The sequence below is a fragment of the Synchiropus splendidus genome, chromosome 11, assembly GCF_027744825.2.
Source record: "Synchiropus splendidus isolate RoL2022-P1 chromosome 11, RoL_Sspl_1.0, whole genome shotgun sequence".
Lineage (NCBI taxonomy): Eukaryota > Metazoa > Chordata > Actinopteri > Syngnathiformes > Callionymidae > Synchiropus > Synchiropus splendidus.
Window position 1 is genome coordinate 746136 of NC_071344.1, and position 13693 is coordinate 759828.

At 44.9% G+C, this 13693-nt stretch overlaps 1 protein-coding gene across 4 annotated transcripts in view; it reads left to right on the top strand.

Annotated features, from left to right (window-relative positions):
* Positions 1-13693, top strand: part of si:ch211-26b3.4 (connector enhancer of kinase suppressor of ras 2) — a 60404-nt gene that overhangs the window by 27271 nt on the left and 19440 nt on the right. For all 4 annotated transcript variants that reach the window (XR_008416151.1, XM_053879957.1, XM_053879959.1 and 1 more), the window contains exons 5-9: positions 1683-1724; positions 5322-5441; positions 6598-6657; positions 6721-6789; positions 10957-11103. Coding sequence is in view for 3 of the 4 variants with exons in the window: in XM_053879957.1 (XP_053735932.1) it covers positions 1683-1724; positions 5322-5441; positions 6598-6657; positions 6721-6789; positions 10957-11103 (438 nt within the window). In the remaining variant the exon portion in view is untranslated. The remainder of the gene's footprint in view (positions 1-1682; positions 1725-5321; positions 5442-6597; positions 6658-6720; positions 6790-10956; positions 11104-13693) is intronic.

The following is a 13693-nucleotide window of genomic DNA, read 5'->3' on the forward strand; positions in this document are numbered from 1 at the left end:
ACACAGAAGCGTACACTGATTGTGTAACACAATCCATCATGTAAACAACCGCACCTCAGCTGGCCACGGATCTGAGTGGAGCATGTTGACCTATAGAGTGTGGCTGTGGAACGGCTGTGGGACGATTGGCTTGGTGTCATACCTCGTCGCTCAGCGTCACTTTGACGGTCGTGGTGTAAACGCTGCCTCAGAAAGTGCTCTGGGAGTGGTGCACGAGGCGAAGAAGAGAGTGCATGGTGGATAGCCCAAGCTAGACGCCAAGTTTCCTCAGCCACAGAAGAAGAAAAAGCATCTGAAACTGAACCGAAATGTGGTTGATAAAATATTATAAAACAAGGAGACAAATGGGAAAAAGTGTCATTTCGCCACGAAATGAGATTCTTCAATTATATTATTATTTATGGTTATATTTATCTCTAATATTGAATAATAATAAATGATATTATGTCATGTCATTTTACGCATATTTCATTTATAGTGTCTCTAAAAACATCATACATATTGGAAGATATTTGCTGAATATCTTGTCATAATACTGGGGCCAAAACATTAACATGTGATCTAACAATACTTTTTGTTTATTAGAAAAAATTAAGTAAATGTATTTATTTTTACTCTATTTAACTGGATGTAACTTACAGTAAAGTTTAACTGTCTTTTTGCTGAAGAGCAGTATTGCAAAGCATTCATTTAAAAAATAACCAAACAAACGGCAAAGGACCTTTCTTACACAAACACCATGCTTGTCACCAAAATAACACAATGAGATCAGAGAGAGAGAGAAAAAGGAAATAATAAAAAATAAATGTAGGCTCGAACTCCATCGAACCGTACTGTGCTATCAGCCAGTCATTGTATTGTATTATATTGTTCGGTAGCGATTATTATGATCATCTTACTTCAGTCATTTTGCCATGCCACGTCATGTGTAGCTAGACGTGTAACAAGCTCCAATCAAACCAAACAGAGTTAGTTTTCATTTTGGTGAGGGTCATGCAAAAGTGATGTAAAGGTGGTGTGATGTGTTGCAGTTCAATTCCAGTAATACTCTACTGTCGCTAATAACTCTGAAACAAGAGATGAATCATTTGTTCTGTTCTGGATCGTGTTAGGAGGGAAAACAGCTACTTAAAATGGTGGGAATAAAAGAAAATGAATTCCTAAAAATGACCAATTGTGTGTGTCATCAATGACTTATGCATAGAAACAGTTTGTTGTCCGGTGTGTGAGTCAGAGGCAGCGGTGAGAACGTGAGGCATGGTTTGGACTGAGAGCAGACACAGTGTTGGAGGGAGACCGCTGGAGATGCAGAGGAGGAGCACCACGAGAGCGGAGGACACGGGGAGGCAGAGGGGGCCCAACCCTGGAGCCTTCAGCTTCAGACGGATGAGTGAAGAGCAGAGCTGCAGGACTCACTGGGCCGCCTTCCCAGAACTAGATGGACTATCAGCTATCGTTAAATAACAATCTGCTACGTTCAAATTAGAGTGGATGGCTTTCTAAACCTGAGACGCAGCATTAACTTCAGCGGCCAGGATCAAGGATTCAGAGCATGAATATGGAAATGTGCAGGGCTGAGATGAGGCTGCTGGAGGCCTTCACTGATGCACCATTATGGTTGTTTTTGGATCAGCACAGACGGAACATAACACACCTTTTCACCTTCATCTTTCCTCTTCCAGGACTGCACTGTGTATGAGACCGAAAACAAGATCCTCCATGTGGTGAGTTTCAACCATTAGTCGTGTGTTGGTTATGTCTCACAGCAGTTTCGTCCTTCCATCATGCTGAAGTCTAACTTCAGTGGCTGCTACGGGAGGCGGGATATTTATGGCAAATCCACTGTCACGTTTGTGAATAATAAATAATATATTGGAAGAATAGATTTCCCTGTTGGACCGAGTTATTAGTCCATAAAAACTGTTCACAATGAGACAGTGTGGTCGGCGCTTTTGATTAGAATCCAGTAAGACGGGCCACAGACCGTCTTGAGACTGGGTTGGATGTTCTGCTGCTCCACATTAGCCAATAATTGTTCCTGTTATTCAGTCGACATAATCTCTTTTGCAATTTGAAATATTCGTTGGCTTTGTTTGTTTAAACTATGTTTCTATCTATCTATCTATCTATCTATCTATCTATCTATCTATCTATCTATCTATCTATCTATCCACCAGCCACCCATTCATCCATCCATCCATCCATCCATCCATCCATCCATCCATCCATCCAACCACAGTATCTGTGACGATCACGTGTATTCTTGCATTGTGCTCCGTGGTTCGGTCACAGTCCTCACACTGAGGGCCTCCTGCTGTAACCACGCTGGTATTTGTTGGTTTGTCATCTCCTGCTCAATAATGCAGGGCACATGGCGAACCCGCTCTCCTTTAGACGACGGCCTGCAGCCATCAGATGGACGAGCGCGTGTGTGTGTGTGCGAAAGAGAAAGAAGGGAGATCAGCTATGAACACGTATGAGTCTGTGTGTGTGTGATGGAGCGTGAAGTGTGTATCTGTGTTTACGTGCATGAATGCATGAGGACGAGAATTGCATAACGCTGTCCTAGTTGGGTGTTTTCACTTGTTTCAACCCTTTTTCTTCCTGGACTCTCCTTCATATCCCCAAATCTCTCCGCTCCTCCTGACTCTCTACTTTTCCTTTAAGTTAGTGACCGAGTTTCACCACCCTGTTTCACAAACATATTATAAGCTTCCATGCTGGCAACAAAAAGGCTGTGTCTGTTTGGCACCGATGAAGCTCATGACATGACATTCATGGTGGCTTCAAAATATCAATATTTTATATTTATTTACTCAACATCAATATTTAAAACAAATTTTTCACCGGTATTGTAAAAAAAAAAAAGAAAAAGAAAAAATGTGTGAACATAAAATAGTATATAATTTAGGTGGTTATTATGCTAATTTTAAAAATAAGTTTAAAAATAGGTAAAAATGGTGAAGTACAAAAGTAGAAATGAGCAAAATATACGACAATCTGAATGCATTTTTTGTGTAAAAGAAGGAGAATATATTCAATCAGCGGAACAGGTTGATTTTGAACATCAAAATGCTCAGTAAAAAAACAGAAATATTGCTAATTTTAAGTGAAATTTGATGTCACATTTACTCAAAATAGTTTCACGAATAGCTGTATAGGTGGGGATACTGAGGCTTAACATGTGCGGTACCTAGTGTTAAATACCATGTAATATTTCAAACACTGACTGTCATGTGCGCAACAGTGACTGAAGTGCAGATTCTCACCTTATTTATTCAGACCGTTGTGTTCAGTGGTCTGGCTGTGGTGGTTTGCCAATGGAGAGAGTGTGTGTGTGTGCGTGCGTGCGTGCGTGCGTGTTGCAGGAAGGCCCGGTGCCAGGACCCACAGGGCGCCGCAGCTATGTGCTGGTAGATGAGAGGAAAGGTGTAATGAGGGTGGAAGCAGGGGAGTGAGTGGGCGCGAGGGAGGGTGTGAAGTGTGAAGCTTAATCCATTTGGCAGCCGGCTACGTCTGCCTCTCTGTTTGACTGCTCTTAAATCTCACGCCAGTCAGCCACATGAGCAAAAGTTCCCTATAATCTGCCCGTCACAAGCGGATCGGAAAGGTCACTGGCACTTTTGGGAGCAGCGTGTGGTCTCCTGGTCCCTGTTAATCCCAGGTCAAGACCATTAGTCCAGTGATCAAAGAGGAGAACAAGCAGAGTGGCACCATTGTCGCTTACTGTTTAATCCAGCCAGGGACTATTTATGGCTCTGAAGGCCGGATTAGATGTAATACATCTCTCTTACTTCACTTTCATTCCTTTCTGCTCCTCCATGACGATTGTTTTCGGACCAACACTGATACAGCTCCATCAAGGGAGGGCGCTCACTTTACCCTTCGCTGGGACGCTTTAGCAGGATGTTACGTGGATATATTCAAAGTGGCGGCCGTGACGGTGTGTGTGTGTGTGTGTGTGTGTGCGTGTGTGTTGGAGGTCAAGGGTTCCGATCCCAGCGAGCATGTTTGCAGCGTGGGCACTAAGGCCAAGTCCCAGGTGCCGTGTAATGAGTTCGATTTGGAAATGAGAAGAAAGCAAGTACAGGAATAAAACATGAATCACAAAGTGTCAACGCAACTTAAATGGGAGTATCTCAAATATAACCACCATGCAATATGACACGATGACGACCACTTCCTCTGCTACTTCTACAAGCACTACTTCCACTACTTTGTGTATGATGACTTTCACAGTAGTTCTATTCCTCCTCTTCCTCCTTCTGCGGCAGTACTGCGACGATGACGGCTACTTCTGCTGGCACCGTTCTAATAGTGCACCTGTCAGTTCTGCTAATAACACTGAGAGTGACAATGCCATCAGAAACAACCACTACTACTGCCACTATGACTACTACTATGACAAGTAATTATTTACTTTGTTTACACACTGCAACAATTAAATCAGGAGTGTGTATAATGAGTGCAACAAATGAGTGTCATAAAATTGGATATACAAATGTATTTTCATCAAAGTGTCAAATAAAATGAAGAGATTAAAGTAAAATAATCGTCATTAAATAAAGTAATTTTGTGTGCGTTCAAGCATGTCTGTCCCACATGTCTGTACTGTGAGTTCCAATTTTGGGAAAAACATCCTCTTGTGGGGCCCTTTTGCCGGACCCCACAAGGTTAAGCCCCAGTTTGCGGATGTAAACTTCAGAACGCCTGGGTCATTGTTATTATGTCTCTGCTTGGTTCAGCCTCCTGGTGTTTGGGTGGTTAGGGTTAGGGTGGGAGGCTGGGGAAAGGGTTATGGCAATGAGAGGTCCCCACAAAGATGGCGTGTGTGAGTGTGTGTGTGTGTGTGACTCGCAGTGATGCGATGCGGCAGGATAAGCAGGCGCCTCTGAGCCCACAGCAGCCAGTCAGCTGGGATTAGAGGAGATGCTGCTGATGATAAATTAACACACGTGCATGACAAAGAAGACTGAAAAACACTCAAGGTGATGAAACTAAAGTCAAGGTGAAGCTCTTACATTTTTGGCCCGCTCGTGCTGATGCGATCAGAAGCGGAGCCGATAAACGCTGCGGATGATGCGAGGGCAAAACTAACATGATGATAAACTCTGCTGTGTTTGGGAGAGATGGCTGCTCAGGGCTGGCAGTCATCGACGCGAGCGTGTGTGTGCGTGCGTCGCCTCTGGACTCTCGCTGACAGGAAGCAGTTTGGGAGCTCCGCTGATGAAAGTGGCGATATGCAACAATCTGATGAAATGATTTTTGGTTTCACCTCCTCCAGCGAGGTCACAGCTAAAAGAAGGTTCTTTCTGCTGCAGTGCAAGACCCTCGCAGGGATTTGTGACCACATCATCTCTCTGTCGTCCGACTCGTTGGTCTCACAGTCGGCTCATCTGGAAGTGGTCCACCTCACCAGCATCATGCCCAGCGAAGGACTGGTAAACATCAGCAGCCGAATCCTGTCTCCCTTCGGAGTTTCAAATCTCAGTCTGACTTGACTAGAACTGTCCTGCTCTAATGTGGATCTTTTTTGTTGCTATTTGAGTTTGACATGGTTTTGAACAGGTGAATGGCAGCTTTTTATGTTTAGCTTTGTTGCCTCCTCAGCCGTGACATGAAACAGATGGAAGTCCATCTTACTTTGCTGTCAATCCAGATGAGAAAGGAACATTTGGTGGCATTTCTGTGGAGTAAAGACAACACAGATGCTGACAGTCTAATTGCACTGTAGTTTTTAGTCCTTGTTGTCACCAAGCTTTTAGTCACGGCGCACCGGTCTATGCTTGACCATTTGAACGTGGCCCGGGGGTATGAAGTTGCCACTTTGAAGCGCCACATAAGGCCTCTGCATGATTGTGTGCTTGGCCCGTGGGACTCACCCACATGGATACATCCACATTTAGTAGGACTCCTGCTATTGTCTGTTAGCAGGACAGAAGACTGTCTTCTTCTTCAAAGTCACTGGCTGAGGCTTCACCAAAAGAATCTGGACATTTTCAAAATAAGAGGATTTTCAAAACTCATTCAAACTCAGACACAACAATTAGTTAATTCTTGTGCGGCCCGGTACCAATTGATCCTCGGTCCGGTACCGGTCCCTGGCCCGGGGGTTGGGGACCACTGGTTTACAGTCCTCCATAATTCATAATCTCGATGAATCGCATTTCAATTTTTGACATTAGTTTGACCAAATTTCAGTGTATCTGCGCACATGAGACGAAACGTCCGGGAACAAGGCTCCAGTGGCGCATGCACAATTCCCTCCATCAACAAAAATCTCCTTCATTGCGACTCTTTTGGTGATGACACGTTCTACCACTGCACTTTGAATTGAAGCTCAGAAAACTTGAAACTTTGTCTGAAATTTTTTTCTCTGATTAGTTGAAATGAATCTCAAGTTCCAGGCCTAAATTTTAGTGTTTAAAAATGCACAAGAAATATTGTTTCTGCAACACTTTGTGTTAGCCATGTTGCTAGGCCAAACAAAGACTTCAGGTCTGTTGCTGCATGAGGTCAAATTCACATATAGATGAGTGCATCTGGGCTGAGTTGACATCCTGAATACGTGCGTGCGTGTGTGTGTGTGTGTTTCAGGGGATGTACATCAAGTCAACATACGATGGTCTCCACGTCATCACTGGAACCACAGAGAACGTTAGTATGATCAAACATCGCTAGTTGTTGTTCCAAGTGGTAACAGTGCCATCCTGCCTGCAGTCCCCAGCAGACCAGTGCAAAAAGATCCACGCGGGTGATGAGGTGATCCAAGTCAATCACCAGACGGTGGTAAGTGCACTCTTGTCTAACCCCATCGCTGAGTCTCTTGGGGTTGAACCACCACAAGCCCATGTTGCTGTGTCGACCATGAGCTCCCAGATCTCCGACTGCCTGCCGAGTCTGTCTGGAATTTGCTCTCGTTGTCAGAGGGAAATCCTCAGAAAGGTGGCGACTCATTTGGGATGTGAACTCGTGCTCCACTTCCAGAGCAAATCCTGGCTTGGACTCATCACACCGGAGGGGGCTGCAAACATGAGCAGCCATTTTGATTTGGGTGATTCAACACCATGGTGATTGTTTGGCATAAATGCAAAGTGGACAATTCGATGCATGGACCATGCCTTGGTCCTCCATGGGACCAACAAGTCAGAGAGGCCGGAAACAAGTCTGGAGGAAACAGAGGCAGCGTTGTAGGAGACGGTGGTCGGTTAAATGCCACTGGAGGACGCAGACTTTCCACCATTGTTGTGTCTTCTTCCTGTCTCACTAGAGCTATGTTTCGGGTAGTAACAGCAACACTGCCCCCCATGGTTTCAGGTGGTACTTGTTAGGTAACGTTGAGCATCAATGGGCCTTTAAGCGCTGAAAACGTGTTTTTACAACACATATTCATGGCACAGTTATTTCTGTTGCTAAAATGTGCACTCAGTTTGTATTTATCTATATATTTGCTTTTTGGAATGTCGGATTAGGGGCACACCTCTGACAGTCAATGACAGACAGCTTGCTTTTTTTTCCCCAAAAAACCCACATTGTTTTCAAACATTTGGTGTGTTATTTGCAGGGTCATTTGGTCCCACCACACAAGTGGTTAATTTCAGTAGTATAGAAACTTCCAGCACAAGAAATGAGGGAAAGCAGCAAAAGTGCAACAGAGACAGACTCGTATCAGCTCAAGCAGGTAGCGCAAGTAGCTTGATCTACGGTGGCCTGAAGTGGACCAAAAGTCAGTCTCACTAAAGAGGGATTCATGAGGAAGGATGAATATCTACAGAAGTAGTACAAAAAACAGTTAGAAATGCTGGCCGAAAAGTTTGCCATGGTCCAGCCAGGAAAAGTACTGGGAGAGAACTAACAAAATAAAGCAACAACAGGACACAGTCATGAGGTTATTAAAAATGAACGTCAAGTTACAGAAGCGAAGCATTTGGCACGAGTGTAGAGAATAACAGGAAGTGCACCACAGCGATCCTGCACATACATGTGCTGGGGAGTTGCTGATTGACACATGAGGGTGCCGTGTGTTATCCCCCTCCCTCCCCCCTCAGTTGTGAGAGTGCACCGAGATCTCAGCAGCAACCTGTCATTACCCCCTCAGCGAGACCCTCACCACTGTGATCCCTCACCCTGGGGGAGCCGATAAGCACTGGGAGATAAAGGTTCGGGGGAAACAATCGGAGAGGGGGGAGTCTGCGCTGAAACCTGCGAGAGGAATGGATGAAGTTAAGTGGGACGAGGAGAGAGGGAAAATAAATAGCGCAGGGATGTGTGGAGAACAGAGGAAGGAGGTCTTCTGTCAATTTCAATCCGAAATTGAACTGCCGGCGATGAAACATTAATAGACTCCTGCAGCAAACTCTGTCGACATCACATCAGATAAGTTGATCTGCAGAGGCTGTGGTGTATTGAGAATTAAATCAGCGCCAATATAAAATCAAATCCTATTACGCCATGTGGGACGGAGCCGTGTTGCTAACAGGCCCATTCATGTCTATGCATGAGAGTTGTTTTTAGCTGCGCCACTCTTTTGAGGTAAAATGTAGAATTTACTCCAATAACAAAGTGATTGTTTGAAGAAGCAACATAATTATGTGGAGGTAATAGCATCTGGGAAAATAATGAAGCCCCTCGGGGGCGGAAAATCTCTCCAGCAGCAGTTTACGCTCTGTTGTTATTTTTGGGTCAGCCTCTCTCTGTTTGCTTCGGTGTATTAGCATAAGAGATCGGTTAGCAACCCGCCCCGGTCCGGGCTGTGTGCTTCCTGTTACACATCGCCACATGTGGTCCACTTGGGTCCGGATTCATCAGTCTGAGGGTCGTGAATATTTATGAAGACGGTTGCTAAGCTAAGCTAAAGATTGCACGCTTCACCCGAGATTGAACTTGTGTGTAATGGAAGCCATATTTGGAAGTGGTCTTTCATTTTGGTAGCAAACAAACCAGTAGGTCTTAAGGCCCATTTATGTTCCCTTCACGTACGAAATTGTACCTGTCCGTTTCAAATATTAATGTGACCGTTGGTACTGCTGGTCACCAATAGATCCACCAACAAACTCCAAACCAACATGGCGGCTGTGGAGTCAGTGTTGATCATGTAGCTCTGGCACAAAAGAGGAAAGGTAGGTTAAATATATGGCCACTGGAGGACAGAGAGTTTCCACCATTGTTATGTCTTCTTCCTGTCTCATTAGAGCTACGTATCGGGTAGTAACAGCAGCACTGCCCCCCATGGTTTCAGGTGGTACTGCACCGGTTGGTCTGTATCTGTAAGCTTTGTGGAAATGTGCAGAAATAGGGAGGAAATGAAGGCAGAGCACAGACAGATCTCCGCATACGGAAGACCTGTGGAAGACCGAACATGAATAGGCCTTTTGCGGGGTGCTGAAGTCAATTCCTGGTTCAATGGGTTGAGTTGAAGAGGTGAGTGCAGGCAGGGTGGAACAAGTCAGAAGTCAGACATGAAGAGTGAAGAAGGGTCAGATCGTTTGAACTGGTGGAGAGTGGAGACAAAGGATGCTGGAGCTACCAGGATGAAGGGGAAGAGGAGGAAGAGGAACAACCAATGGGCTTCAAGCATGTGGTGAAGGAGGACACGATGAGGACAGGTCTGACGAGAAAGGATGCGCGGGACTGGAGGACTTGTTTGTAAGACTGATGGGAAAAAAGAAGACTGCGACCAAGGCAAGTTATTGTGTCGCACCTTTGATGCTACTCTCTTTGTGTTGTCTTCTTGACTTATTATTGGCTTAGTAAGTCAGTAAAGTAAGTCAAGCCTTCCTGCGACACATATTTAGATCCAAGCTTCTTAATCTCCGTCAGTGTTTTCCCTGTTTTATCTACAGTTATATACTGACAGTCACGATAAGTACATTTTGAATTACAATCTTAGACCTAGCAGTCGTTTAAGAGTCGTCACATGTGGATCTATGTGCCAGTAGCAGGGACGGCAGCTTATGTGTGTGCTGTTGGCCCAGAAGAGAGTGGGCCACAAATGTCATGAATTCTGTTGCTGCGTGACCAGGGAAGATGCTGAAGGCTGACACACGCTGGTCATCGTGTCACAGCAAGGTCACAGCGCTGTGTCTGTCTGTGTGTGTGTGTGCTTACACTGTAGTGCCTGCCTCTGCGGACACTCGCCTCTCTGAGGCCAGTGTATCCAATCGATTGTCCTGACGACTGTCGTGTTTCGCTCCGGAGCCAAACTGGACAGGAGCGTGAGGAAACTCTTGCCACTCAGCACTGGGTTCACTTTCTGCTTCAAATACAAAACTGTTTCCTACTCGGGTCTGGAATTTACACCTGAACAGTGGTGACTGGCAAATTTCTTGTGGGAAAAATTGGGACAATGATAGAAAAAAATGATCATCATTATCGTAATTATTAAGAAGTTATCATTATTATTTTAATGTAAAAAAATAACAGCATGTTGAGGAAAATGTCCAAGCTGAAAATGTCCATCTGAAAAAAATGAATGATATGATTTATGAATTATAATGATGAAAATTTCATTAGCCTAACCCTAACCCAATCTAATTAAAGTTCAATTAAAAGTATATTAAAAGTGTCTTTGAAGAAAATCTATATGTACTCACAAATAACACTAGCAAAAATATTAATAACAGTAAAACCGTAATTTCAGAAAATACACATTTGTTTATTATTGAAAATGTTTTTTTATATAAGTCAATAAATACTAAAATCTATATTTGAAAATAAAAAGACCGTTGGTTCAGGTTGGTGCTGGTCCAATGTATATTTATCCACAAATAATACGAGGTGGACAACAAAGGCACACAGAAGGATGACAGCATAAAGTCTTGTTGTCCAACTCAAAGACAAAGTCCATTTGAGTCAGATGGTTTGGGACGGGGTGTGACTGAAACACCTATTCAGATCCCCTTGAGGACGTGCTGTAGCTGCTGCGGATGATTCTCCAGCTGTGCGTGTGCTGTGTAGGTGGGCTGGCAGCTGAAGAACCTGGTCAACGCTCTGCGAGAGGATCCCTGCGGCGTCATCCTCACCTTAAAGAAGAGACCCCAGAACACTTTGAGCTCCACTCCGGCTCTGCTCAGGAACGTCCGCTGGAAACCTCTGGGCCTGCAGGTAAACACCGGCCTCAGCGCCAGTTTGTCCTCGGCTCGACCCGCAAAAGCGCCTCACGCTGATCCCGGCTCAAGGATCAGTGTAACCGAGCCGCCGTGCTTAAGAAGTGAAATTTAATCTGGAGAAGTCTGCGGCGACTTCCTGCTGTGCTAGTTAGAACCTGGCAGCCTGACGTGGCACCTTGTGCTGAGAACGTGTCTCTTTAGCTGCAGCTAGCGTTTGGCTGTCGTTACACACCTGCATAGACCTACACTGCATAGAGTCAAGAGAAAACCTACAGTTGTTCTGATGGTTTCATGGATGACCTGTTGAGATGAGAGGTGTCTACATGTCCAAGTCAAAAACAAGGATAATAGATATGAATCTGGACACATTTTGACCCAAACAAGCTCAAAAGTGGTGATTTTTAATGGATAAACTGAAACGTTCTGACCTTCAATCCTCTCCGCGTTCTTCCTGCCGTAAACAGCAAATATGAGGCCCAGCAGGCCGTGCAGGGGAGGTTCTAGCAGGACCGTCTCTCACACCTCGGAGGAGAGGCGACCGTCTTGTCAGCCCCTTGATTTTCACAGCAGCTATTTTTGACCGAAAACCAGCAGCTCATTCATTTACATGCTTCATGGGTATTTCGCTGCGGCCTTGACTCGTCGCTCTGGCTTTACCTCCTGTTGTGTTTTTACCCCGTCTGTCCTACTTCTGTTTCTGAGGTCCGAGAATATTCCTGAAAACATCTCTGCATAAATATATGAATGCATTAACCCCCTTTCGTTTCTCCCTTTGAATAGTCTATTGAAATCCCTATATTTTCTCAGGCTGGAACTGTTACTGTGTTGCACGGATCTGGTACATGAATAAGAAATAAAAATGAGAAATTCCTTGGTCCAGACGGTGATCAGAATGGCCCCCTAGTTAGTGTGTTCCATTTCATTTTCCTGAAAATCAGTTCATAAGTTTTCATGTTGTAAAACCCTCCTTAACAGAGGCAACTGTTGTGGTCAGCTCAGATTCCTCTAAGATCCAGTCCAAGCACAGGTTATTTCCTGTTTGGGCTTTAAGATGACAAAAAATTCTTTCTTTTTATTTCAGACTTACATATATATTTATCATTATTACCCACTCATTTCCCATTTTTATGATTGTCTTCTTTGATACATAGTTTCGTGTTGCGAGAAATGTAACTTTTTCTTGTTGGTCTATGGCATTTCAAAGAGATTTATTTCCTATTACCTTTCATTTCAAGACATATTTTTTAGGTTTCAGCTGGTGTATATACTCATGTATTGTTTTATATATAGTAAGAATGAGGAGGGCGAGACCAGAGGAAACATATGTACCTGCACAAGTCCAGTGCAGACTCTCACGTTTATTTCTTACTGCAAAAGAAACGGTTGTCATGTTTCCGAAAAAAGATCAAGAGTGCAGTTTCAGAATTTCCCTTTTTCATAGCCATGAGCAGTATTCATTTTCATTCCATCCATTATTATCAAGTCAAATCTGACGTCAATATCATGTCTTCCTGTGGCGTGTTGTGTTTCCTTGAATCTAAAGTAACGCTTGGTTCTGAAAGTGTTCCGACGGAGAGATGGACTTCTGAATTCTGAACATGTCTTCACGGTACTTCCACCGTCCGTCGTGCCTCCCTCAGCCGCGCCCTTTCATTTGCTGTGTGGCTGAGCGGGTCCGGTCCTGCCAGCCCCCCGGCGTGATGGGCCGCTGAGACACAGAATAACTTTGGCAGAAGAGAAGAAAGAAGACGTTTAGATTTGTTCTCTCCGAGTGAGACTGGATCTCTTAATTATTCATCAGCAGCTACCGGCAGCTTCACTGGCTCCCGAACCAGAGCCGCTTCACACAAAATGCAGGAGATAATTCGCTGAATCCAAAATATCCTGCTGCTGCTGAACGGCCGGCGTGTGTGTGTGTGTGTGTGCGGCTCAAAGCGCTTGCTCCGTCCATCTGTACGTGTCAGAGAAGTGTGTTGCTGGCGCTGGCACACGTGCCCTGTGTTAGCAGCGCCGCCGCTCCTCTGGGAAGCCAAGGAAGTGGGTCAGTGCACTCCGGGAGCAAGGCCTTGGACACACACTGGACTCACACGCCCCCACACACCGAGCGCACGGCTGTGAAGTTTCAGCAGTCTGGCAAATAATCAGCGGGATTAGAATGAGATCTGCGATGGAAACAATTTATCTCCGCCTCAAATCCTCCCTGGCAGTTTTGCTGATTCTGCTGAGTGATGGCCGATCTGTTGTGGACTTTATCTGCTACTTGCATGTATGTGATCCGGAGTGGGATATATATATATGTGTGTGTGTGTGTGTGTGTGTGTGTGTGTGTGTGTGTGTGTGTGTGTGTGTGTGTGTGTGTGTGTGTGTGTGTGTGTGTGTGTGTGTGTATAGGGACGTGGTTGGTGCCTGAGTGGAGGCCATGTCTGGGTCCACTTCACTGGTCACGTCCCCGGTAACATGCGGCGCCTATATTACCTGACTTCTTCCATCACCAGGGATATTACCTTGAGTAACGCTTCACACCCATAACGTACCGCAACAGTTGACGCTGTTTGAGAGTGTGTGCCACACCACTGACCTTAACT